General features: G+C 33.7%; 3 protein-coding genes and 2 non-coding genes across 5 annotated transcripts; 2 read left to right on the top strand and 3 right to left on the bottom strand.

The window, feature by feature from the left end:
• The first annotated feature begins 927 nt into the window (after positions 1-927).
• Positions 928-1670, top strand: LOC118055201 (uncharacterized). The gene is made up of 2 exons (XR_012168987.1): positions 928-1469; positions 1601-1670. It is a non-coding gene; the product is annotated as an uncharacterized protein (transcript).
• A 7766-nt stretch (positions 1671-9436) lies between these two features.
• On the top strand, positions 9437-9508 carry TRNAP-UGG (transfer RNA proline (anticodon UGG)). The gene has a single exon. It is a non-coding gene; the product is annotated as a tRNA-Pro (tRNA).
• Positions 9509-9981: 473 nt separating this feature from the next.
• On the bottom strand, positions 9982-12876 carry LOC118055202 (uncharacterized). Its single transcript, XM_035067023.2, has 8 exons — positions 12577-12876; positions 12427-12492; positions 12210-12276; positions 11988-12088; positions 11412-11456; positions 10996-11316; positions 10809-10911; positions 9982-10468 (listed from the first exon to the last, which is right to left on the bottom strand). Exons 1-8 carry the CDS (start codon positions 12697-12699, stop codon positions 10389-10391), a joined length of 906 nt encoding a protein of 301 aa, XP_034922914.1. The 5' UTR covers positions 12700-12876; the 3' UTR covers positions 9982-10388.
• A 3192-nt stretch (positions 12877-16068) lies between these two features.
• Positions 16069-18362, bottom strand: LOC118055203 (probable xyloglucan galactosyltransferase GT14). The gene has a single exon (XM_035067024.2). It carries the CDS (start codon positions 17844-17846, stop codon positions 16242-16244), a length of 1605 nt encoding a protein of 534 aa, XP_034922915.1. The 5' UTR covers positions 17847-18362; the 3' UTR covers positions 16069-16241.
• A 2992-nt stretch (positions 18363-21354) lies between these two features.
• On the bottom strand, positions 21355-26357 carry LOC140955225 (uncharacterized). The gene is made up of 8 exons (XM_073407262.1): positions 26069-26357; positions 25808-25903; positions 24241-25424; positions 22973-23963; positions 22708-22828; positions 21830-22569; positions 21679-21761; positions 21355-21507 (listed from the first exon to the last, which is right to left on the bottom strand). Exons 1-8 carry the CDS (start codon positions 26355-26357, stop codon positions 21355-21357), a joined length of 3657 nt encoding a protein of 1218 aa, XP_073263363.1.
• Between the last annotated feature and the right edge of the window lie 226 nt (positions 26358-26583).

Genomic DNA, 26583 nt, shown 5'->3' with positions numbered 1-26583 from the left:
AAATATGACATTTTAATTTTTTTTTTAAAAAATCTACCAATATTTTAAAAATGTTTCATCCATTGTAAATATTTTTGAAAAAAATTAAAATTTTTTATTTTTTTATTTACTTCAAATTAATATGTTTTTAGTATTTTTCAAATTATTTTAATGTGCTGATGTTAAAAATAATTTTTTTTAAAATAAAAAAAATATTATTTTGATGTATTTCAGCATGAAAAAAAATTTTTTAAAAACACACTCACAACCATATTCTAAAAACTTTTAAATCTCAATCTTCACATCATTAACCAGTAGTCATTTTGTACTTATTTATTACTATTGGAGTTTTTTTATATATTTATTTATTTTCCACTTGCAAGTGTCCAGGTTGTGATCTATTGATCTCAAAAGAAACCAATTCCTTGTGGAAATTTACTAAGAGTAGATCGTTACTGTTGGCTTTTTACCATAATCATAACAACGAATTCTTCCTATAAATGCTTGGGTTGATTGAATTTTCTATATTAGATAATTCTTGATTATCATGTAAAAGTGAGATAAAATCAGTTTATTTATATGTTTAATAAAAAAAATCATTTTAGGGTATTGTATTTAAGAATTAAAAGGGTCCCAATTCAGTATAGGCCCATTGAAAAACCCAATTAAAAACCCATTGGATACCTTGTTTTATACCAAGAAAAAAAAAATCAAACCAAACCAAACTCATTTCATCCTGTTTGAATTAATTTTTAATTCAATCTTAATCAAATTTTTCAGAAATTAAAAAAGTAGTTTCTGTTAGGTTTTTAGTGCGAACCGAACTGAAACCAGTTTTAAACGCCCCTAAATATAAGCACACTTGACATCCACTAAGTAAATGTGAAACCAAAATAAGTTCAGACAGCTAAATTCAATGACATAGTAAAATATGTATACCAAGTTGAAACTAACACTTGAAAAAATCGAAAAAAAGCGACACATCATAGCTGGGTTTGGTGAAGTGCGGTCCCTCATTCCTTCTGTTTATCCCTAATGCGTCCTCCACTAACTAGCTTTACAGGAAGGAAAATCATCTCCATTTCAATCCATCACCCTATATTTAAGTGCTTGGAACTGCAAACAAAGACAAGCACCAACACCAGACCAAAAAAAATTAAAAAAATGGAGCGGAAGTGCTTCCCTCATTTCTGCTTCCTCCTAGTGATCTTGAGCCTTGCAATATTGCAGCTCGGCGACAAGGTGGCGTCGAAAACGAATGGATGCAATGGTTCGATAGCAGAATGCGATGAAGAATACGAGTTCTTGATGCCATCTCATGTTAGTAAAAGGTATCTTGAAGAGAAGAGGAAGTATATATCACCTGGTGCTTTAAAGCCAGACCAGCCAGTTTGTAATGATGGCGCCAGTGGTCAGTCTTATAGTAGTAGTTGTCTTCCACCTCCATCTAATTCTCCTTCTCGCGGTTGTTCCAAGTACTATCGTTGCAGGTCTGATGATTGATGATCCAAAGCTTTTGTTTTCCTTTGCGTTTTTGTTTGATCTGTCATCAAGTTTAATGAAAATTTTAGACTCTATTTAAGATCCAATTAAACTTCATGTTTATATTGTTCATATATAGGGGCAAGAGGACTAATTAAATGCAACAGCTTTCAGTTCTTAGAAAACAAGAAAGATGGCTCTTGATATGATTTTGATATGATTTTTCGATCCTTCTGTTTTACTCTATCCCCGTGTATCAAGATTTATCTCTTTTAGCACAACACCCACAATAGTTTTGGGCCCATTTTCAAAGCCCATTTCCAACCTCTTGTGGGCTCAGGCTAACACCCTACTCAGATGCTGGGGCGCACCCAGCCCTCAGCTCAGGTGCTAGGTGAACACCTAGCTCTTTTTTTGGGTCCGAACGATGTTCTCAAGCCCAGTCTCAAGAGGTATGTTTGGTCATTTTTAAAAAAAAAATTTAAGACTCTATACAAATCTTTTAATATCTATTAAAAATAACTTTTTACATGTAACTTTTACCAATCATATTAACTCATTAGACATCACCTTCTATTAATTATCAATCACATGAACTTTTTATATCAAGTTATCATAATTACTTGAACCAAAAAATTAATCAACCATTGAATACATTAATCATTTTCATAAGCATCTTGTATTTTGATACTATAATTTGAGTTAAAAATAAAAATAAAAAACTAGAATTGTGTTTCTTTTTCATTTTGAACCCAGAGGATATGGTGAAACATAATCTATAATTCAAATTTCACCTGTTTCATAGATATTGTATTGTAAACTATATATTATATATTTCCTAATGATTAATGGAACACCTTTGCTGTGAGATTATATGTGTTGCATGCAAAAGCTAGTGATATCCAGAGTTCAATGTCGACGAGATTTAAAAGAAAATAATTGTTTTATTAATACAAGTTACCTCACCTAATTAGTAAACCATGTCTTATACTGAGTTGATTTTCTTACATAACAGCACAATATAAAAAAATATATTTTATAATTGGTAGGCCAGTTGAGGTTTTTAAAGCTAAGATAACAAATTAACTTGATGGTGATATAGATAGAACAATATGAACTAGCTTTTAAATGTTCAGCCACAAAGCCTAAAATTTACTCTCTTCTTGGTCCTTTTATGAATGAGAATGAGAGATTTTTTGTAGCATTTTTATTAAAGAAAAAACTAAAAGGGATCATGCTTTCACTGATGCTTAACCAGTGCAGTTATATTTCTACTCTTTATAATAACAACCAATGAAATGAAGATTATAAAGTAAAATAGTCTTTTCATAAGGTTAAATAGGCATTATTAAATTGGATGGAGGTACATCAATTTTTTATTATTTTTATACAGTATAATGATTTAATTATCTTTAAAATTAAAAAAATAAACTGACATATAAGAGTGTTTTAGTTTTTTTTTTTACTTTTTTTCAAAACAATAAAATGACTAAAGCATTCCTAAAAGCAAAATTTTAGGTGATTTTTCATATTTTCATCATGATATTTTTGTTATAATCAAGTGTATTAAAAAGCAATTTAATATTTTAATTAATATAAATATTATTAAAATAAGTGGTTAACGCGTGTATTACACGCATTAATAAGTGGGTAGTGTTCGGCCACTTTAAATTATACGTGCAGCCCTTTTATGCCTGAGCAGTACATGTATATAACATATCTCTAATTTGGCATCAACGGCATTTACTTTCTTTTTTTTTCCCTTTCTTTTCTCTCCCACCTTGATTCTCACGCTAAGCTTTCTAATTTTTCAAAGCAACCCTTCAATTTTATTTCCTTTGGATTTAATTCATGTTCTTTTGATTACTATTTGTTTTGTATGGGATAATTTATAAAATTGAAATTATTTTCTAATTCCATCCTTCTTCAATTTCTTCATCTATCATATTTGATTCTTATTTTTTTAATTGTTATATTTTTTTTTTATCATTTTCTTGATTTATTTTGTTTTTTTCACTTTCATCCTTGATTACTTTATTTCATTTAGTTTTATGTCAGATTTTGCACTTATTATTTTTAGTATGATTTAAAAATATATATATATAATTGAAAGTTTGTCTTCGTGATTTTTGTTGGTTTGCCTTCTATGGAGTAGCATGATCTCATGATCCAGGTCACGAGTTTTGAGGATTGGCCTGATTTAACTTCGGTCTTGTTTTAGGTTTTTTTTTTTTTTTCTCTGATTTCATGTTTTGATATTAGATTAATAGGCCTCCAGCTATCATGATTTTTTATGTTATTTTTCTTATAGGGTTATCTTGATCTCATATCTAGAGTCACAAGTTAATCAAGTTAACTCGAGTTGACTTAGGGTTTTTATTCAATAGTTTTTTTAATTTCACCTTTCATTATTTAGTTTTCATGGGACTTGATGTCCATTTTTTTTTTTTTCTTTTGCACGAGTTTTTTTAACTAAAGATGGGTTTTTTTTGTTATTTTTTTAAAAAAAAATTTTTTTTTCAATTTGTCATTTAGCTTTTTATTTGAATATTATCATTTGAATATTTTTTTTATATTAGAAGAAATTTAAATGATCCATCACTTAGCATAGGCCATTAGTACAACGTTTTTAGTTGTTATCTATACTAAGTGCAATTATAATTCTTTATTTTGTAATGGAGCTTTATGTTTATTTTAAGAATGTATTTTTATGTATAAATATTTGATATAAATTAAGTAAAATGATTTATGTACATACATTAAAATCTTGTTTTTTAATAAAAAAAAATTAAAAATTATATAAACATTATTCATTGATGGAAGCAAAGAAATACATTGATTAACTTATTAGTTAAACTAGTTTGGAGACAATAACCTTTGGATGCTTGCATAGAAGCACAAAATAAAGTGGAATTAAGGATTTTGGTGGTTCCAATGATCATTTTAGAGGCCATAAATAGAGGTAACTACAATGAAACAATGAGACTAACAAGCTCTATCATTAGATATAGATTTGGAATACTTTTTTTTTTATTATTATTAACGTGCGTGTCCGGATCAGCTTGCGCGCAATTCGACTAATCCCACGGACCCTGAAGTTAACAAGTATGTAAACTTTCAGTGGCCCTAAGGTTTTTGAAACTAAATTTGAAATACTTCTTAATTTGATGGGAGTGGGGACATTGAAGCAAGGGATAACTCTACAACACATATATAAAACTCACCCACACTATGTCCTGGTTAATTTAATATCTAAATCAGTCCATGTTAAAGAAAAAAACTTATATAACTCGATAAAAAAGAACTGACCTCGTCAAAAATCAATTTACTAATTTTTTTTTTTAAAAAAAAAACATTGGTCAAAACAATTTTTTATCATTTTTCTTATTTTTTTTAGTTAATCCTCCTTACATATGATTTGAGTTTTGTCTTGTACCAACTCCAAATCAGATTTTACAACTATATTCTAAAATTAATATTCTTAGCCATTTTATTTATTTATTTATTTTTATAGAGATACATCTATAGCTAATACTTATAACGATTAATCATATCAACCTTTTTAATAATTAAACACACCCACTATCATAAAAAATTAATATCAATTTAAAAAAGGTTAACTAAGCTGGGAAAAAAACATAGAAAATGGGTATTAATTAAATAATATATCAAAAAATTATTTTCAAAATTTTATATAAAATAAGGCATCAATTAAAATAAAATTATTTTTTTAAAATAAAAAAAATAGATTAGACAATATTGGGTCTAGTAAGCCAGGCCTAGTGCCTAACCCATTAAGCGACGGCCCACACGTGGGCCTTTTTTTTTTTTAATTTAAAAGGGTTGATGTAAATGACACATCATCCGCTGAGCCTAGAATCTGGTCACTGGTGTGGCAAAAAAAAAAAAAATAGGGGGTTTTTTACCCAAAAAATTATTTTTAATTCAAAAACTTAAAAAACACCCAAAGAACCTTGTTAAACTAATTTATAGCCCTTTAAAAACACATAAGAAAATCAGTCCAAAATCTAAAGTCAACCTAAAACCCAAAATTCTTCCCATGTCAATATTATTTTTCTTAGGTGTTTTCAATGTAAAAAAAACATATAATCATAACCCTATCACGGTTGTGAGGTGCGTGTTCGCATTCATCACACAGAGGAGTCACGACCATAGGTTTTTCTTTCTCTCCTTATTTCCTTTCTCTCTAACTGGAAAATGGTTTGTCCATTACAAAAAAAAAAAAAAAAAAAAAAAAAAAGTATGGTTATTTGTTTGTTAAGTTAAATTAAATCATCATTCTTTTGATTGCAATGTATAATCATTTATTAAGTTAATTTATTTTTTTCAATTTTATCCCTTGACACTTGATTTTTATATTAGATTGGTAATCATTCTTTCAATTGCAATGTTTTGGTCTTGAATCATTTATTAAGTTAATTTTTTTTTAATTTCATCCTTTTATACTTGATTTTTATACTAGATTTATTCCTCATTGTTTTAATTGTGATGTATGTGGTCTTGAATCTTTTACTGAATTAATTTGTCTTTGAATTTTATCCCTTGATATTTTATTTTTATATCAAATATGGTTCTCATTCATTTAATTGTTATTTTTAGTTGTTCTTATCCAATTTCTTAATTAAAATTATTTTAAATTTCATCCTTTATAATTTGGATTTTTTTTTTCTTTTTGTGTCTGATTTGGTTCTCTTTCCTTTCAAGTCTAGATTTTCTAAACCACTTCTTTTTTTAATTTTTTTTTTCAAGTTTATCCTTAATTATTTTGGTTGGTTGGGAATATTACATTGTTATTTTTCGGGTTTGGTTTTTATGTTGTGATTTAGCTTCATGATCCGTGTCACAAATTCTAAAGGTGGAATCAAGTTGGCTATAGTTATTTTTAATTATTTTTTTAGTGATTTCATCCATCATCATTGAGTTCATTGGAAATTGATATTTGATTTTTTTTTAATTTTTTCCTTTAAATCAATATTTTATGATAGTTAAGGTTTGGTCCTTAATGTTTTTATTTTTAATTTAGTCTTTTTATCAAATTTTTTTTTTTTCAATTAATCCTTTGATCTATAATATTGATTTTTCATTTTTTTAAGATTCAGTCCTCATTCTCTTGATTTTCATTTTAGATTCATTTGTTAATTTGATTTTTTTTTTAATTTTACCCTTCAATTCAAAAATTTTGTTTATCCTCTCAATGTTTTTTTTTTCAAATGAGGTCCTTATTCTCTTAATTGCTATTTTTTATCCTTCATTTATTTATATTTTATTTCATCATTCAACTTTATTTATTGAGATTTGTTCTCCTTGGTTTTCCTATTGTTTCTAGGCCCTATCCAAGAGTCAATCTAGGACAATTATTAAGTCACAGGTCAAGTGGGTTGACTTGAGTGAACCCAAGTCGACCAATCTTTTAGTTCTATAAAAAAGTAAAAAATGATGTCATTTGGAAAGGAAAAAAAAAACAGTTAATAGGTTTTGACCCGGTTTTGACTGGGTTTTCTCCAAGTTAACTGAAACATGGTCCAACTCGAATTTTTGGTCGTCTTACACTTGATCAATTCTCCCACAGTTTCTTTGAAAATTCAATCCAGTCTAAGTCAAGGGTCACCTAGGTCACAGGTCAACCCGTAAAGCGAGCCAAGTTTGAAAATAGTTGCTTTCTATATGTGGTGCTTTCAATTTAATCACAACCTAGGGTCATTGGTTTGAAAAGTTAACATGAGTTGACGTTGTTTTCTTTCTCGATTACATCCTTTGAATTAAGTTGTTCATTTAAAAAAAAAAAGAATTTTGTTATTTTCTTTAGTTTTCTTTTCAGTTAAGTTATTTCTATCTTATGATCTACGTAAGAGGTTTATCCAAGTCGCTCAAGTTTTTTTATGTTGTTTTTTAATTTTTTATTTTTTTTATTTTATCTTTCAAACTTTGATTCTTTTTAACATTAAATGTTTTTTTTGTTTTGCCTCATATTGGGTTATTATATTTGCATGATTGTATTATCAGTTTTTTGACAATCTCACTTGCTTTTAAAGATGTTTTGTTTTTTTAATACTTTTTTTTGTAATTTTTTTTTAAAAATTTAATCCTTTTATATTTTTATTTATGGGGATTGAAAATCATTATTTTTTTTTATTTCTCTTTCTATAATATCGAGCCATGGATTTGTTCTTCATTCTTTAAAATACAATGACAATACTTAAACATCGTTTTTCACACTAAAAAATTCAGTCTAACCAACAACAAAACACGAGTCTATCAATCTAGTTTTGACTTATAATATGGGTACCAAGGCTAACTCTGATCGATGAAAGCCCCAAGACTAAGGATGTCTTCAGCAGGAAAACAATGGCCTCATCTAACAGTATGTTTGTGACAACATCTCTTGGACATGAATCTATGGCCCAGGATCAACCCTAGATTGGAATGGATTTCATAAACTTGCATAGCATTATCTCGATGTGCTTCAACCTAAATACTCAGCCAAAAAATTCAACATGCTCTCAAGATTATGCACCGATAACATTTAATGCTTTAAGAAATTGTAGGAATAAACTACTACTTTTTCTCAAAAACCTAGATGGATGATAACAGATAAATTTATTCTCATATCCACATGATCATGGCATCTCGATTGTTTGTAAATTCAATAATCTTTGTATATGGAATATTCTTAACACATTTATATGGGTTGCTTCATGGTGAATTCCACGACTAGATCATTTCTACCCCAAGAAAAAGAGGATCTTTTACCTCTATAAGGTCGAATCTGAGACCTCTAGGAACAATACTCAGGCTATCATTTGGAGGAACAATACCTTTATTACTCCTCCATGACAAGTTTTTCACTTTAGGCAGGATTAATAATTCCCAAATTTACTCCATTGGAAATCCTTGGGATCATAATGGTTTTGGGTCCTTTTCGTTGAAGTTCTTCAAAAAAGTTATGTGATAACCACTTCGAGCTAAGCACATAATTTGTTGCCATCCCATGCAAGGTGATCTGCTATTCTTTTAAGACTCAAGTGGGATTCTAGCTCGCCTCAAATGGTGGAACAATGAGTTAAGTAAAGGAACATCTCATGCATGCAATATCCAATGCAACATAATATATATATATCTATTGCAATGCATGTAATTAATGGGAAAAAACTCATGAATGAATTGAAAGATATATATCTTATGGGATAAATACAACACGAGAAGAAAAAACCATTTATTGATGAAACAGATAATCGATTGATGATCATCCTATTATTAGCATGAAAGGTTGAAAAAGAAAGAATTTATACAAGGAGGTTGGCCTTGAATTGGCATTGCCTTATTCCAAGCGCTAGCTTATAATATCATTCACTAGCTAGCTAGCTCCTCTACCTCGCCTTCCCTGCATCGATTTTCTGCTTTGCAACCTCTTCCTGGAGCGACTGGATGGAGGCAATGGGGATTCTTTTCTGGGTCACAACGTGGAAGCCCTTCGTAACTTATGTGTGGTGGTTCTTTTGTGTTAATGGTATTTGCTACATCTCCTGCAACAAACGTGCTCATCAAGAGCATTAAAACACCAAAAGCCATCAATCCTTTGGACATTGACATTGTTAAATTATGATGAGAGCAAACAATACACAAATGTTGTTCTTTTAAGAATTTTGATTTGGTGACAGTAAATAGCAAGGTCTGGCTTATATATAGCATAAACATGGAGTGTTTGCCATTTATGGCACAATTTCTTGCGGATGTTAAAAATAGTTAATTCTCTTCACCTTTTCAGATTGTAGACGCACCAATATCAGATCGGTTTCCTTTTTACCGCTCACTGTTCTCCCTATCCCTGGTATTATGGAGAATCGAACAGTATTATGCAAACTTTCCTTAACTATCACACAAATCACTTTGACCAAATCAGCCATGTGATGAATATGTTCAGTATATAAAATAAATATGAGCTAGTTAATAAAATGGGCATTTGGTCTAGTGGTATGATTCTCGCTTTGGGTGCGAGAGGTCCCGAGTTCGATTCTCGGAATGCCCCCTGCTCTGCGTTTTCCTTTTTTATCCAAAAGGCAGTGAGGTTTTAGATATACCATCCCAAGCCTGTTGCTTACCATCTTTTTGACAAATGGGTCTCAACTCGACCAATCCGCTCTCCCCATATTTTGGTCTTTTCCTTTGGGTGATATTTTATTTTTTATTTAAAAAAATATATCAAAATAATATATTTTTTAAATTATTTTAAATTTAAATGTCAACGTATTAAAACAATTTATAAAACACCAAAGAAAAAATAATTTAAAGCTAAGAAAAAAATTCTAAAAATTTTAAGAGCATAGTTAGACCACAATATTAAATAAAACCTAAAGGTCCCCAAATATTAACTTCCTGGCCAGGGATCGGGAAAGATAAGTACTTATATCCAAAATGTGAGAAGTTCATTCAAAACGTCCAATTTTAAACACTTGGACATAACCGCAAGATTTATCAGTATCATATTTTAGCACAAAGAACTCATCAAAAAACCAGCATGTAATACCAAGCTGGAATACAAATGCTAAATTATAAGAGCAGCCCAAATATTGACAACCATGAAACAAAGATGTCCAGCCAGACTCCCAGTTCGTTAAATTTTAAGCAAAGTAACTGCAATTCTTGGACAAAGTTCAATAAAATTTCATTGCAACTATCTATGGTCAGCTATGCGAGACTTGACATTCAATCTCAGAATATTTAAATAAAAAGTTTATGCAGTACAGAGAGCAAATGTGATGGCAGCCCTCTGATCTCATCAATAAATATCTCCAGCCATGTTCTTAGCATACCAGGTATCATTTATTGAATCTGATACCCACATATAGGAGCTCAAATGGCCACATCTTGCATTAGACATTGAGAGCTTAATTGGAGGTCTTGGTCTGCTAAATTGAGAGCTTCCACACTTCGCGGACATTAGACGATCCATCTGCAACTTCAGCAACAAGACTTGCAGCCATAGCACCTAATTAAAAAAGAATGGCTATCTACTGAGATATTGCCATATACAGAAACCTCCATGGGTGTATCTTTACGTTAAAACATGAGAGAATATGAGGTGACAAGAATGACAGACAACAAAGGTAACATGCATTTACATAATTCAATCTTGGGTTAAATTTTATGTAAATTCAATCTTGGGTTAAATTTTATGTAGAAACAGTTTAAAATAAGGATGGTAGTACATGAAACAGCTAAAAAGGAGATACTGCATGAGCACATAAATGCAGAATAGAGAGGGAGAGAATCAATCACAAGTGTACGTACTAAACTACTGTACAGTCATCTCAAAAGGACTAGCTCACCATCTTTTTCTACCATAGAGAGAAATTGTCGTGTTCCTCCACCTACTCCAAAATAGTGCTTTTTGGCTGCCATATATACAACTCCACCAGGATGGCTCAAGCACTGCAAACGAACACTTTCAGAGCTCAAAACTATTAAGTTCATGACAGAAAAGAGAGAATAACCAGTAACACAATCAAGCAATACCTTCTTTATAAGGCTGTAGAGATTGTGTTGAGCAGAGATTGAATAGATTGTCTCTGCCATCAAAACAATATCATAACCAGAATGTGGACTATGCCCTGAGCTGCAACTAAGGTCCTTCTCTTTTTTGTTAGCATGAGGAAGACATTGATGGACTTGGCTCCAGTCACCAGCAAAGAAACGCAGTTCTCCTTCAGTATCAGAACTTGCATCTTCTGATGTAGAAGGGCTCAATTTTTCTGAAAGATTGGCATTTACATTGGGAATGGTGAGACATCGAAGGACTTCAGCATTGAAATCCTGGAAATGTACAGCACTAGCACCCTGATTCAGCAGAACAAGAAGCTCAAGAACGATGTAGATTTTCCAGGATCAGGAACTTCATTTAAAATAGTGATGTCCAAGATGCAAAAACTTACCTCAAGGAACGCAAAGATCCCAGGAAGTCCATGGCCACACCCAAGCTGAAACAAGTGCAGAGACTCAGGAAGAAGAAACAAGTAAAGAGAGATGATGCAATAAAAGAAATATGTCTCATAACATTTCACAATCTTCGTTCATGATGACCAAAAAGTTCTCCCTTCATAATATTCTTAGCTAAATCTTGACAAGAACTACAGTAAATTCCCTTAAAATTGCAAGCTTACAGACTAAAACCTATAGTTTGAGGTGAAGTTCTGTAGCTCCCTGGCTTTGCATAGCTTTACAGTTCACATTTAAAACAAAAATAAACCTGGAACCACACTAAGTTTGTAACCGTTATCTCACTATTATATTGATAGAATAGATGACACAAAAGATCGACAGCTAAAATCTATTGAGAGGAACCCAAAATGCATAAAGTTCCAACAATCAAAGTAACAGCAATTAGACTCATGCAGCGAAAAGGGTTAGATTTAAAGCAGTCAACAACAACAAATTCTAGCCAAACCATAGTATCAGCATATTGAAGCAATGCAAAATAGCATACAATCACCTGAAAATTATGTTCCCACCTCTAAAACTCGCTTTCCACTAAATGATAAATGGCCATTTCGAACCTCTGCTTGAAGAGCTTTAATAAGGTCTAGTGAACCCTCCCACAGCTTTAACCCCCCTGCATCCCAAAAAACAAAACGTATCATAAACAAAAGCAGAAAGCATAAAAACAAAAACAAAAATACAATAAATCAAGCAAATTAAGTAAATGCAACAAAAAAGAATCAATCTTTGCACACCTTCATATACACCAGGTACCAAGTCTGAGTTAGGCAACCCAAAAACCTCTTTAGTACTAACCCTTCCCTACAAAAAAACAAAACCCACAAATTAATTTGGTCGCAACTCACTTTAATCAAATCAAAATCCAAACTTTTGTTCTCTATCAAGCACACCTAACTATAAGCAGGTTTCGAAAAATAATAGAAGCTTTACAACACGAGCAAAACAACTGACCTTGAGTAAAGTAAGACCGTCTTCTAAGTTAACCGGCTCCACAGAGCATTTTACAATCAAAGAAACCTGTAAAAGTCATACGCAATCCAATCAGTATGTATTAATGTATTGATGGATGGAAGGATGTACTTATGGATAAATGGGTGACACTTCAGAGGAGAGAACTTCAACTGGAGGAGGAGGGGGAGGGAGAGGAGGCTCTGTAGAAGAATCAAAGAACCCTGACGCTGCGGATGATGAAGAGAATAACTGAAAGTTTGAGTTCGCGGCCATTTTTTCTTGGGGTCTTCCTGGTTTTTGAGCTCTCCCTCACTAGTGGTTGCAGAGACAGGGAAAGTGCAAGTGTTGGGGTTTATGGTTTTGGACTTGCAGGCTGTTGCTAAGCTCGTTTGATGGTTTGGGTAGTGGACAAATCGTAGTTGTGGTCCATGGACTATCGTACGCCATTAGGGTTAAAAGGCTAGACAAGGATTTAGATTGAAGTGTGAATTATTAAATTGCCTAAATCTACTATATTTATATAGAAATACGTTCTTAGAATTATTTAAAAATAAATTTAATATCTAAATTGGTTTGAGAAAAAATTTAAATCAAAAGTGGATTTACTCTTATGAATTCTTATTGCCATGAATTTACTTTCATCTTATTATTTTATATTTTAAAATTGAAATATATATAACAAAAAAATTACATAATATTCCAAATGGCCCGGATAAAGAATTTAACTATTTAAGTGTATCAAATTTTATTCAAGAATACCTTGATGTGTGTGTATATAATTGATTTTTTCATGATTTTTTCTTCACAAAATCTTAACAAAATAGGATAGAATAATAAGAAAATAGAGAGTTTTAGTGATTAAAGGAAGGTTTTGAGGGGTTTTATGGGTTTAAGCTTGAAAAAAGGGAGAGTAGGGTGGTAAAAAGAAATTGAAGAACAAAGAGGAATCAAAGCCTTCCATTGTTAGATTTTCTTTTCTTTTTTTAGCATTATTAAGAAGTAAAGAATTCTAATCTAAGCTAATTTAAAAGTTTTTTTTTTTTATGTATTTGTGAGAATTTGGTATTGATGTTCATTATGGAAAACTTGAATTATAAGAAAGATTATTTGAATTGGTGGTTTGATGCTTGAAACATGTTAACATGTGTGGAATGATGAGTAAAGTGTTGATTAAGAAATATCAAAGAGAAAACATGCATTCCTTAAGGAAGGAAGTTTCGACTAGGGTTTAGAATATGGCTTTAAATTTGTTTGATTTAATTGTTATAAAATTTAGATAAAATTATGTTAGGATTGGTATAAAATAACTGGGTAATGCTTGAATTGTGGAAATTTTTAAAAGAAGTGTAACCTCCCCTATACTCTCGTTAGTCGAAAAAAGATTTATGAAGGGAACTAGAAATTGATTGGTTAAATTAGCCTTTAATCCATGTTGTAAATGTGTTAATTTAGATGTTAAATAGATGAGTAATGTATTGAATTTCAAAAAAAAAAAAAGGAGACAAAACACATGCATTCCTTAAAAAAAAGAGGTTGTTTGCCGCATTTTAAGGAAGAAAAAAAATGGAATAGAGTTTTCAATGTAATTGATGGTTGAATTATGTTTAGATATACTGAAAATAAGGGGTAAAGTAGGAATAAAGTGTTAATTATGATAAATTTAAATCAAGCCAATGTATCTTTTTTTATTTCATAATAAGTTCAGTCAAGACTTAAAAGAGAAAAAAATAATAAATTGGAGAAATCAAATTATTGTTAAATAAATAGTTATGACAATTTAGATAGTAATGTGTGTGATTGATCAATTAATGATTTGATTTGGGGTTATCTGTGAGAAATTTAAGAAACTTGAAAGAATTTCTTTGTCTTTTAATTTTTTGAAAGGGTAAAAAGAATGATGGATGGAATTCTTTTAGTTGTTGTAAAAGAAATTATATTATAATATGTTAAGTGAAATGTGCAATGTATAAATCATGTGCCAAATTGCTTGAAATTTGTAAATAAAAATATGTTTTTTTGGAAGGTGGATTCAACCTATGCAGCATAAAAATAATGGATTTGATTTAACCAAATTGATGAAAAAACTTTGCTTAAATGTGTAAATTGATGAGTTTGTTTAGGGGTAAGGGATTTTATTGTAAAGAAAACTCATTTCTTTTATATGGGATGTGTGGCCAACTTTTAATAAAAGTAAAGAAAAGGAAAAGGAAGAGGGATTTGAGTTAAGTGAAGAAAATATATGTAATGTTACCTATATGATGTAAAATAGTATATTAAATAATATGTTAATGAAGAATATTTAAGTAGGAAAATTATGTGTTTTTCTTAGCATTGTTTTGGAGACTTGGATTTGAAATGAAAGTGCTGGAATTGAAATTGAAATTGGATTTTTGTAATAATTAAATTGTGTATAATGTATTATTTTTGTCGATACAGGAGAGGTTACAAATGTTATAGGATCCAGTAAGTAGCCGGGGATTTTTGCTCGAGTACAAGTGTCAAATAGGTGCTTTATATTGCAACCATTTATTATGCTTAAATTCATAATGTTGAATAACAGCAATTTCTTTAATTAAATTATGCTATTCTATTAATTGTAATATGAATATTGAAAATGTAGAAATTGATTAGATATCTAAATGAAATTAGTGGTGTTAGTAAGTCTGGCAATCAAGATTGATAATTAACTAGATTCTTGGAATGAGACTAGTGGTATCGTTATATCTCATGGTACAAAAGCATCATTTTGTTTTCAACAATCAGATTATTTTAATTTGAAACAGTGAATTATACCTCAATTACATGTGGATACATGAAAATTAGTTTGAAAATGGCCGAGTAACCTTAAAAAACATGAACTGCAGGAAGAGTCGTCTTTGTGGATAGATCTCTGTCTCGCAGAGCAGGGCTGGGCTCGTGTCCTTACTTTAGCTTAGCTGCTGGGTTTAATGCCTGTAAGCTTCCTGGGCCCAGTAGCAACGGCCTGTGTCCGAATTAGTTAAATCAATTTCATAAATTTTCTTAAACATGCACAAGGAGATTAATCCGCCTCAAATTACGGGAAGATGAAGGAAGAAAGACAAAGTCTCATTCATTAAAAGCAGTCCATTGGGAGAAAGTTCTTGTCCCAAAAACACTATGGTTTCCCCCAAATCTGCCATGTTACATGCTTCCAAGTTTCAAGTCCAAGAGGATCTAAATTACAAGTTGATTTGGCCAAATAGACCGATCATCTACTCTGTATTTACGGAGCAATGTATCTGGGAAAATTCTCAAATGCACGGTTGAATTTATTTTCCGGTTGATTTACAACCCGCGGAGGCGCGGACCGACTCGTGTATTTGGGAAAATTCTCACATGCGGGCGTACAATATTTACTTTGACCACACCATGACATTGTTGGGTGGAGTAGGGTCTCGTGTACCAGACAATGGTCATTTTTTTATGTTTTTTTCTGGACCAATTCATTGCCTTGGTCGATGGAGATATCACATGACATGACATATCATGGGTCCCTCACCTGGCGTCGGCAAGCTTTCATAAAAGAGACAAGTGAAGGTAGCATTAAATTATGATTAGTGATAAAGAAGATCAAGTATGATCTGCTCAAGAGGGCAAAAAAGATCGTTCAATGGCGAGGCGGAGAAAATGCAAACAGTCCAATGACATTAAATAATGATTAATTATCATACCATAGGCAACAAACAGTGAATAAACTATATGGAGTTTTGAGTAAATGAGTATGTATGTAAGCATGCTTGCTTGCTAAAAGAACATGGACTAATAAATTCATATTACGATGAATTGAAACTCCTTCAAGTTTCTCCTCCATACCCAGAAAATGTATACTTGAAATCATCCCCATCTGCAAAACCAGCACTAGGATCACCCCCATCTCTAATTACCTTCCTAACTCCATCTATTCTATCAAGAATTCCCTTAACTGCTAAATCAAATGCATCTTCGAAGGTCTCCAATCTTGACCTTGGATCTGCATATATTATGCTTGGAATGAGCCTTATAACCTCCTCCCTCATTGACATCACTCTTTCCTCAGGGATTCGGAGCAGTGTCTCATTGATGCCAGCTTTCCAATCTTTAACATCTTTCACTGGTATAAACACGGAGTATTTGCTGTAATTCTGTGGTAAATGCCATTTATATTGCGCGTAAGCAGTACCCGGATGGAAAAAAACTGGAATGCACCCTGCTAAAATAGCATCAAATATCGATCGCCTAGTGTATGAATCCCCTGCAGGTTGCAAGCAATAAACTGAATTTTGAAACAACCTCATCACATTGGCTGGATTATCACAGGTGATGGCACCATTAACACCATAACTACACTCTAGCAATTTGCACAAGCTCTTTGAAGCTTGGCATTCCTCAATGATCTTGCCCCGGACCGAATCTTGCAGATCAGACCTTGGAGCACCAGCAAAAGAGAATAAGTAAGGCCTTTTTTGCCTTCTCATTTTGTCTTGCCATTGAAGTACCTCACTATCTTTTGAGGGATGAAAACAAGTTGGATATGGTATGGCATAATCATTGTTCCAGGAACTAGACTCAATTGACAACATTGACATGTTGTTAGATTCCGGTAAGAACCTAAGCTTGCTGCCCCAGTCAGATTCGTTATCAGTTTGTCTCCTAAAATCCCATGAAATCCTCCCAACAACCAAGAAATGGTCTCTACCCCACATTTTTTTCCACTCAGGTTGTGAAACCATCCACTTGACAAAATCAAAAGAAGATTGATCTCTTATTGACGCTTTAACACCCCAAAGATATCTACCAACATCAAGACCAGCATAAAACGGTACATAAATAGCTGATGCAAGTGAAGAATCATTGGTTAAGCACTTGTACTGCTTCATTTTGTTGTGGAAAATAACCGCTAACAAGAACTGATTTGTTGAGTACCAACTTTTGTTTAGCAAAACCCCTTCAAAATTCTCTACCTCGTGACCAAGACCAGAGTTAACCAGGTAAGGACACATATTACGCTCAGTCCCAACAGTGATTGACTCGCAACTCTCAATCAATTCTTGGTTGAACCGCCTAGGAAGATCATGAATATAAATGTACTCACCTGAACAAGAATCTGCAACTGGTTTCTCTTTCACACTTTGCTGATCTTTACTAGGTTGTCTGGTAATAAAATCTGTTCTGTTTGGTCTAATGAGGGTTTCATTGAGACTAGTAGTGAACTGAAGGGATTCTGATTTCTGGGTGGTGATTGAATTTTCATAATTACCGACCAAAACAGCAGTGACCCCATCTTGGTTTCCAGTTAAAGCTGAATAATCAAAGCAGAGCAAAACAAAGCATAAAACGAAGGAGATGAGAATGACCAACCAGAGTTGATTGTTGCAGCACTTTCTGATAATTGGTTTCTCCGTCATCTTCACATAATGCATCAAACAATAGCAGAGAAACTAGGTGGGAATCTAAGAAACTGGTGAAGAAAGTAGCCCTTTTGTCAATCAAAATGCATAATTTAAGGTAGTGAAGTGAACGAGAAGGCAAGAACCTTGAGGTTAAAAGAAAGATCTCAGCTTGCGCGATGGCTGGTGGGTATACTCTTTGGATTTGTGCTAAACCCTTTTGATGGAGGGAGCAAACGTCCGTTACTTTGTAGGTGATTAAAAGACAAGAAATGGGGCACCGTTATATTTTATTTTATTGCCATGCAATAACTTTTGAAGCATCAAATTCAAGGCAGTGAATCAGAGGAGCTTCAAGTTCTTGGTTAACTGTTCTCCCAGAACTTTGTTCAAAGAATCAAGACAAAAACTCTGGGTTGCTCCTTTTCTTTTAAATTAATCAATGGTAATTGGTAGGTTTGCTACATGAATCTTGTGATTGGAGAGGAGAAGAAGGGAAAGTGAACAGGGGATTCAACTTCGAGTTGTGACTAGCAATGCTCTGGCTTTTTATTTATTTCTTTATCAAGGGTTGTTGAGTTAACCAAATAGGACTCAAATCTATTTTATTTAATGTGCTTTGTTTTATTCTTTTATTTGGGGAATTACGGGGCCCTATGTGCCAAGTGATTGTAGGTTCTTCCATTAATTTTTGCACAAAATCATTGATTGGTGGCACATGCAATCAGTTTTTTTTTTTTTTTTTTTTGACGGTGGCATCTTAGAATGTATTCTTGCCTACATTAAAATTAAATATACATGTATATTCCCACAAATATAAAGTGTTGGGAGAAAATTCAAAATTAAATTAAATATCGATTTTATGACAAACAAAATATAAATCCATTAGAAAACTTCATTTTTAAGTTTTAATTTATGCACTTATTTGGTCTTGTAAAGTTTTAGGATTTTACATTTTCATCCTAGATTTTAATTTTTCACATTTTAATCCTTGAATGTTAAAATGAAACATGAATTGAGAGAGAAAAAGATCGATCAAGTACATTCCAACTATAAAAATGATCAATTTTGATGTTAATAAATTTGTTTTGTAAAGAGAAGTTTCTTAGAGATGGTTTGAGTGTTTTTTTTTTTTTTTTTTCATAAAAATAAATAGAGGGTCGCAAATGTATTTTTATTTGATTTAATTTTAAAATTATATCAATTGAAGGGGTTTTTAAGTTTAAAATAGGTTTAATAATGTTTTTCAAGTATTTAGAAGTGAAAACAAGTTGAAAGTTAATTTTTGGGAGACAATAACTTGCACTCGACTTTTTAGCTAAAGAAAATGATCAAAATTTAAATTGAAAGATGACATATAGTGTGCTTAGACACCAAGCCGTTTTCATACTAACACAAAATTCATGCAAATAAAGTGTTTCTGACCCATTAATTAAAAAAAGAGAAAAGAAAGTCGGTCATATGAGTCTAACGATCCAAACTCATGCACACACATAATTTTTTTTAGGCCAATCATGTGGGCATGTCTTTTCGTACCTAAATGAAACATAACTTGTTTGTTAAACAATCCCTAACTATTTTATTTCTTTTATTTTTTAAATAGAATAAAATTATTTTTGAATAAATTTATTAAAATAATATTTAAACAGTTATGCCATAGTTTTTAAAGATATTAAAAAAATTATGGTAATATTAATAATTATTTTGGAATAGTTATATATCAATAGCTTTTTTATATAGCATTAATATTTAATAAGAATAGAATATATGAGAGAGAGAGAGAGAGAGAGAGAGAGAGAGAGAGAGAGAGAGAGAGAGAGAGAGAGAGAGAGAGAGAGAGTCATCCATACTATTAAAAAATTAAAGCAAGTAACATGTTTCCCACCCATTAATAAAAGATAAAAATTGTTATCAAGTCAACATGTCTTATCTTTTTATCTTATTAATTCCTAATACCTTACTTGTTAAATGGTTAATTTAGATTTATGTTGTTAAACACTTGGTACAATAAATGCTTAGCATTTTCATAGCCAACTATATGGTATAATCTACACTTGTGCTATGAAAGGAACTTGATTTGTTGTTAACATAAGTTAGCATCATGAATTCCTGATAATATTTAAAAGTATGGTGTTATTAAAATAAGATAATTAATATGATCATGTTAAAAATTTATAATGAGATATTAATAACAAATCATCCGATTGAAACCTCCTTTGTGTGTGGTTTTCAGTTGAGTAATAAAAAGAGTTTATATTATACTTATTTGAAATACCATTAGGATCATCTAACCTTATTTGATTGAAATCTCGTATTAGTCTCCTTTGGTTTAACATTATTTACCGTTTTAGGCTTCCTTCTTTTATTAACTATGAGCCAGCCCCCATGAATTTCGAGGTGGTCATAAGAACACGCTAAATTAATTGCATGAGCGTTACCCATAACCTTAGCTCTTTCTTCCACCGCCATATTGGTTCTATCACCACTTGTCGTTGTCGTCAAGTGTTCCTTAGATTCTGTTCTAGGCAAATTGTCTTGCGTTGAATCCTTCGCTGGACAATCCTTGCAAAGATGGCCATAACAACCACACTTGCTACAAATAATGTGAAGCCCCTCGTACTCCACTTTATATGATACAAGAGTTATTTCTAATGAACCTACTGGAAAGGAATCCAGTATTTGACAATGGTTACGTATAGAAGAAAGCAGGTTTTACAATGGAATTCAGAGGATTAATGGCAACTCCATTCATCATACTTTCATTATGTTTTTCAATGCCAATTTGTTACAACTGTGCTATATATATATATACACAACGTCTACTATCTTTACTGGCCTAACCGTTTCCTTTTATTTAGGAACGTGAGCACACACAAGCCGTGTGCTTTGAATTAGTTATGAGAACAATATCACTTAATGAAACGGGGCGTATGACTATAACGACTTTTTAACAAATTGAAATCTACCCGCCTTTCCTTGCATGTAATTAAGTAGTACATGTAACAGGTATTCCCCCTTCAAAAATGACCTTGTCCTCAAGGGAGAATTCAGGAAACCGACACCTAATTTCATCTGCAAACTCCTAAGTAGCATCAGACGGGGCAAGACCCTTCCAGTAGAGTAGAACTTAAGTAGTGGCTTGGTTACCCCTCTTTACCATCCTACGATCCAAAACTGCCTGTGGAATGATCATGGGAGCTGAAGAAGTAATCGGCAATGTGGATTGTACTATCTTGTTCCCTATGTGTTTCTTTAATTGTGATACATGAAAAACTGGGTGGATAGAAGCTGTGGGTGGTAACAATAGTTTGTAGGCCACCGAACCAATCTTTTTTAAAACTGAATAAGGTCCATAGAACTTTGAAGCAAGTTTCTAAGAGGTTCTGCATTTTATAGATGTCTGACGATAAGGCTGTAGCTTGAGGTAGACTAAGTCCCCAGGAAGAAATTATCGGTCACTGCGTTTTCGATTGGCAAGTTGTACCATTCGATGTTAAGCCTTGAGTAAGTTGTCTCTGATTTGTGCAAGCATCTCTTCCCTCTATGTAAGCAATTGATCAACAGCCTCCACTGTGGAATCCTTAGGGAAGTATGGAATATGTAGGGGAGGAGGAAAACCATATAAGATCTTGTAAGGAGTAGACTTAGTGGATGTGTGATAGTTGGTGTTATACCACCATTCAGCAAGAGGCACCTATTTGGACCATTGATGAGGACTACCACCAGACATGCAACGTAAGTAATGTTCTAAGCACCTGTTCACCACTTCAGTTTGGCCATCCGATTGTGGGTGGTAAACTGTAGAGTGATGTAGATTTACTCCCTGATGTTGGAATAATTGCTGCCAAAAATAACTTAAGAAAACCGGATCCCTGTCACTGACAATTGTAAATGGGAGCCTATGCAGCTTATAAACATTGTCCATAAAAACTCTGGCTACCGAAGAAGCTGAATAAGGGCCATAAAATGTGCGTATTTGCTGAATCGATCCACCACCACAAAAATAACTTCTTTACCTTCTAATTTAGGAAGGCCCTCAATGAAATCCATGCTGATATCAGTAAATGGAGCAAGAGGAATAGGTAAAGGTTGTAGTAATCCTGGTGTTAGCACATTCTCATGCTTATTTTGCTGGAAGATACTACATTCCCTCACAAATTGTCTAACATGTTTCTGTTGCTTCTTCCAATAGAACAGGCTACTAACCTTTTGAGCTGTGACCACCACCCCTGAGTGGCCCCTTGAAGCTGTGTCATGATATAAAGCGATCAGCTTGTTATGAAGTGCAGGATTGTGGCCTACCACAATTTTTCCCTTCCGGTTCAAATGATTGTTGACCCACGCATAGTGAGGATGGGAACTTGGGTCATGCAACAAATCCTGTATAATGTGCTTAAGACTATCATCTGATGCCCAAGTCATTTTGATTTTGTCCATGATAGGAGTGGAAATGGAAGTCATGACCATGATGCATAATTGACTGCTAGGAATCCTTGACAAAGCGTCTGCAGCTACATTTTCCTTCCCTTTGCGATACTCAATCTCATAATCAAACCCAAGCAATTTAGTGAGCCAGAGGTGTTGAGAAGGATATGTTACCTTTTGATCCAGCAAATGCTTAAGGCTAACGTGGTCAGTTCTTATACGAAAATGTCTTCCCCAAAGGTAATGTTTCCATTTAGCTACGACCTGAAGAATTGCAAACATCTCCTTTTCATAAGCCGATAGAACTTGTTGCCTAGGACCAAAAGCCTTGCTGAGGAAAGCTATAAGATGTCCTTATTGCATTAGCACAGCCCCCACATCAGTGCCTGAAGCGTCAGTTTCAATAACAAATAGCTTGGTCAAGTCGGGTAAGGCCAAAACTAGAGGGTTTGTCATAGCTTGTTTTAACCTTTCAAAAGCCACCTTGGCCTCTTCATCCCACTTGTAAGAATCCTTCTTTAGGAGCTGAGTTAAAGGTTTACAAATGGCCTCATAACCCTTGACAAACCGCCTGTAATACCCTATGAGTCCTAGGAACCCTCACAGTTGTTTGATGTTTTTAGGAAATGGCCAGTTGATAATGGCTTGGATCTTGAGTGGATCGGTAACTACCCCAGACTTGGTGATCACGTGGCCCAAATACTCCACTTGAGAGCTGCAAAAAACACACTTACTCTTCTTAGCAAGAAGCTTCTGATTCCTGAGTATCTCAAACACGATCTGCAGTTGTTCTACATGCTTCTCCAAGGTAGGGCTGTACACCAAGATGTCATCAAAGAAAACTAGAATAAATTTTCGTAAATGCCTTCTGAAGATGTCATTCATTAAGCTCTGGAAGGTTGTTGGTGCATTAGTCAAGCCGAATGGCATGACCAAGAACTCATAGTGACCATTATGGGTTCTGAAAGCTGTCTTGCGTATATCCTCTGCCAACATCCTTATTTGATGATAACCAACCCGTAGATCAACTTTAGAGAATACCATAGACCTGCCCAGTTCTTCCAACAGTTCTTCTACAATTGTAATTGGGAATTTATCTTTGATGGTCATTTTGTTAAGAGCCCTGTAATCCACACACAATCGCCAAGTGTCGTCCTTCTTCTTTACCAAAACCACTGGGGAGGCAAAATGACTGGTGATGTGTTGTATAATGCCAGAATCCAGCATTTCGGTTACTATTTTCTCCACTATATTTTTTTGCAAGCCCGCATGACGATAAGGCCTAAGGTTGACTGGTTGAGATCCCTCCTTGAGAGGAATAACATGGTCATATGCTCTCAGAGGAGGGAGTTCTATTGGTTCTTTGAAGATGTCCTGGTAGGTATGTAACAATTCATTTATGGTTGTATTGCTCCCAAGGCTAGGTTGAAGTGTTGTTGTTAATGAGCTGATGAAATGATCCTTTTCACCCACTACCCTGAGACTGTATAGATGGACCTCCACGAGCTGGTTTGGGCTGTTTATCAGACTATTGAATTGTTCAAAACCAATGGTTTGAAGCTTAGCTGGGATGTCCCCTTGTAGCACTATGTCTTGCCTTTGCCATACAAAAGACATCCATAATTCATTGTAGTTGGATAAAATATTACCCAATGTAGCTAGCCATTGTACCCCCAGCACTATGTCACAATTGTTGAGCTCCACAACAAAAACATCTGTAGAGAACTAGACTCCTTGCATTTTCCACAGAAAATTCTTACACACATGAGTGCAAATCATCTGGCCACCATTTGCTGCTTCTACTACTAATGGCCGAATTGAAGTGAGAGTGCAGCTCAATCGCCTTGCCACCTGAGTGTTTATAAAATTGTGTGCTTCCCGAGTCGATCATGATAAAGAGGGAAGTCTTGTCAACCTTACCAGTCACTCTCAGGGTCTGAAAACCTGAAGTGCTTTCTAAGGCATTGATGGATATTTATGGTGTGAAGCTGTTTGGATCAACCTCGCTGCCTTCCTGGATCTCTTCCTCTGAAACATCCTCATCCTCCACAATACATAGGGAATACACCCTTTTATTTTTGCATCGATGGCCCGGTATGAATTTCTCATCACACCAAAAACACAATCCCTTCGCCCTTCTCTCATCTAGCTCTTTATTTCTCAAGGTCTTTGTAGGTCGGTATGGTGTGTTTAGAGATTTCTGGTGGTAAGGAATCGGTTTGGCAGTGTTGTTTGTGTGGTAGAGATTGGTTTTTGTGTTATTTTGGGCAGTGAAAGGCTTCAGTGGATTAACATTAGTAGTGTTGTATGTGTTTTTTGAGTAAGAATGGTGTGGATGTCTGTGGCTAATGGTGTTCTCTTGTAGCCTAGCTAGATTGTAGGCTTGGTATAGGGTCTTAAGTTCAAACATTTTGACCATGTTTTTAATCTCAACTTCTAAACCTCCCAGAAAGAAAACCAATGCCTGTCTCTCTGTCATCTCTACTCTATTCCACAGAATATCAAATTCCTGTATATAAGTTTCTAAATCAGCCTTTTGTTTAAGGTCTTTTAGTTCCTCCAAAGGATCATTTTGGCCTCCAAAACGACAGCACAATGCATCAATATATTCACTCCACAGGACTTCAGGTCGATGCCTAACAAAATTCTGATGCCAACATAAGGCTCTGTCATCCATGTAGTAGGATGCTTGTTTGAGTTTTTCAGAATCAGTCATTTCTATAATTTCAAAGTACTGGTGACACTTGAATAGCCATTGATAGACATTGTCTCTATTAAAACTAGGGAAATCACGTCGAGGTTTGTATACCTGTTGAGGATGTTGATCTGCTTCTCTGGTCCAGTTGTTCCTGTTGACTCCATTTGAGCATCCTGGTTGTTCATGGTTAGCAATTTGTTCACCTCTTCCCGAGCTCAACCTCTGTATGAAGGAGTTTTGCTGAAATGTTAAGCCACCAATTAAGTCCTTGATCTCCCCAAACTTAACCTTATGGCTCTCCATTTTTTGGCCATATACTTCTAATAACTTGGTTACTTGCTCATATTTGGCCGCATGCTCCTTGTTGGCAGATTCAATCGTCTCCTCCAAGCGCCTTAGATCCTGTGTTCTAGTGTTTGGAGGCATAGCTGGTGTCCAAGGTTCGCAAGCTCTGATACCAGTTGATACAAGAGTTATTTCTACTGAACCTACTGGAAAAGAATCCAGTATTTGACAATGGTTACATATAGAAGAAGGCAAGTTTTACAATGGAATTCAGAGGATTAATGGCAACTCCATTCATCATACTTTCATTATGTTTTTTAATGCCAATCTGTTACAATTGTGCTGTATATATATACACGGCGTCTACTATCTTTACTAGCCTAACTGTTTTCTTTTATTTAGGAACATGAGCACACACAAGCCGTGTGCTTTGAATTAGTTATGAGAATAGTATCACTTAATGAAACGGGACGTATGACTATAACGACTATAACGACTTTTTAACAAATTGAAATCTACCCGCCTTTCCTTGCATGTAATTTAGTACATGTAACATTATACCAGTGATCTCTGATCCATATCCTACCTACCGCAGGTTGATCTAGTTCTATCTCTACACAAATACGAGCAAATCTTCCTCTTTCAACATTGAGAGTAGTCATATCCACCTTAAATGGAGTCCCTAATGCGGAAGCCATAGCCGGCAAGAAATTTTCATCATAGAATACCAAATTAAGGCTTGGAATTCTTACCCAAACCACAGTGCGATTAATAACAACAGAGGAGGCAACGAAATCAGCCGTCTATTTTTGCATTGTTAGATAGTAATCAAAGATCATCCATGGACCCCCGTTAATGATCCTCTCCCGATCCTCCGCAATATCAAACTTGACCATGAAGTAGCCGTTCCCAATATCCATGAGCTCAAACCCTCCTGACAATTTCCAAGCAGATTTCAATCGACTCTGCATCTGAAAGTAACCAACATCCTTTCCCAGCAATGTGATTACTAAAGAATCATGCCAAGGATCGTTGAAGATGGAGTCATCTATCAAAATCTTAGGCAGCAATCTGTTCCCATTCTCATGCTCAATTCGTACCAACTTTCTATCTATCAAATTACTTTTTTCTCTCATAGGAGGTGGAATCTTGTTACCCAGAACTTTATCTTTGAAAGAGGTTTTTTAAGATTAGGAGGTTTTTGTGGAATGGAGTCCACCGGAATCGTACCCAAGTAAACTCAGCGTTTATGTTTGGTCAATTGTCTTAAGGATTTGATTTCGAGAATGCTTTAGTATCATACAATTTAAAAAATTTGAAATTATAATTTTAAGTTTCTACCCATTAATTATTGTTTCTATA

The sequence above is a fragment of the Populus alba genome, chromosome 1 (genome assembly GCF_005239225.2).
Source record: "Populus alba chromosome 1, ASM523922v2, whole genome shotgun sequence".
NCBI lineage: Eukaryota > Viridiplantae > Streptophyta > Magnoliopsida > Malpighiales > Salicaceae > Populus > Populus alba.
This window is presented reverse-complemented; position numbering and strand designations above follow the sequence as displayed.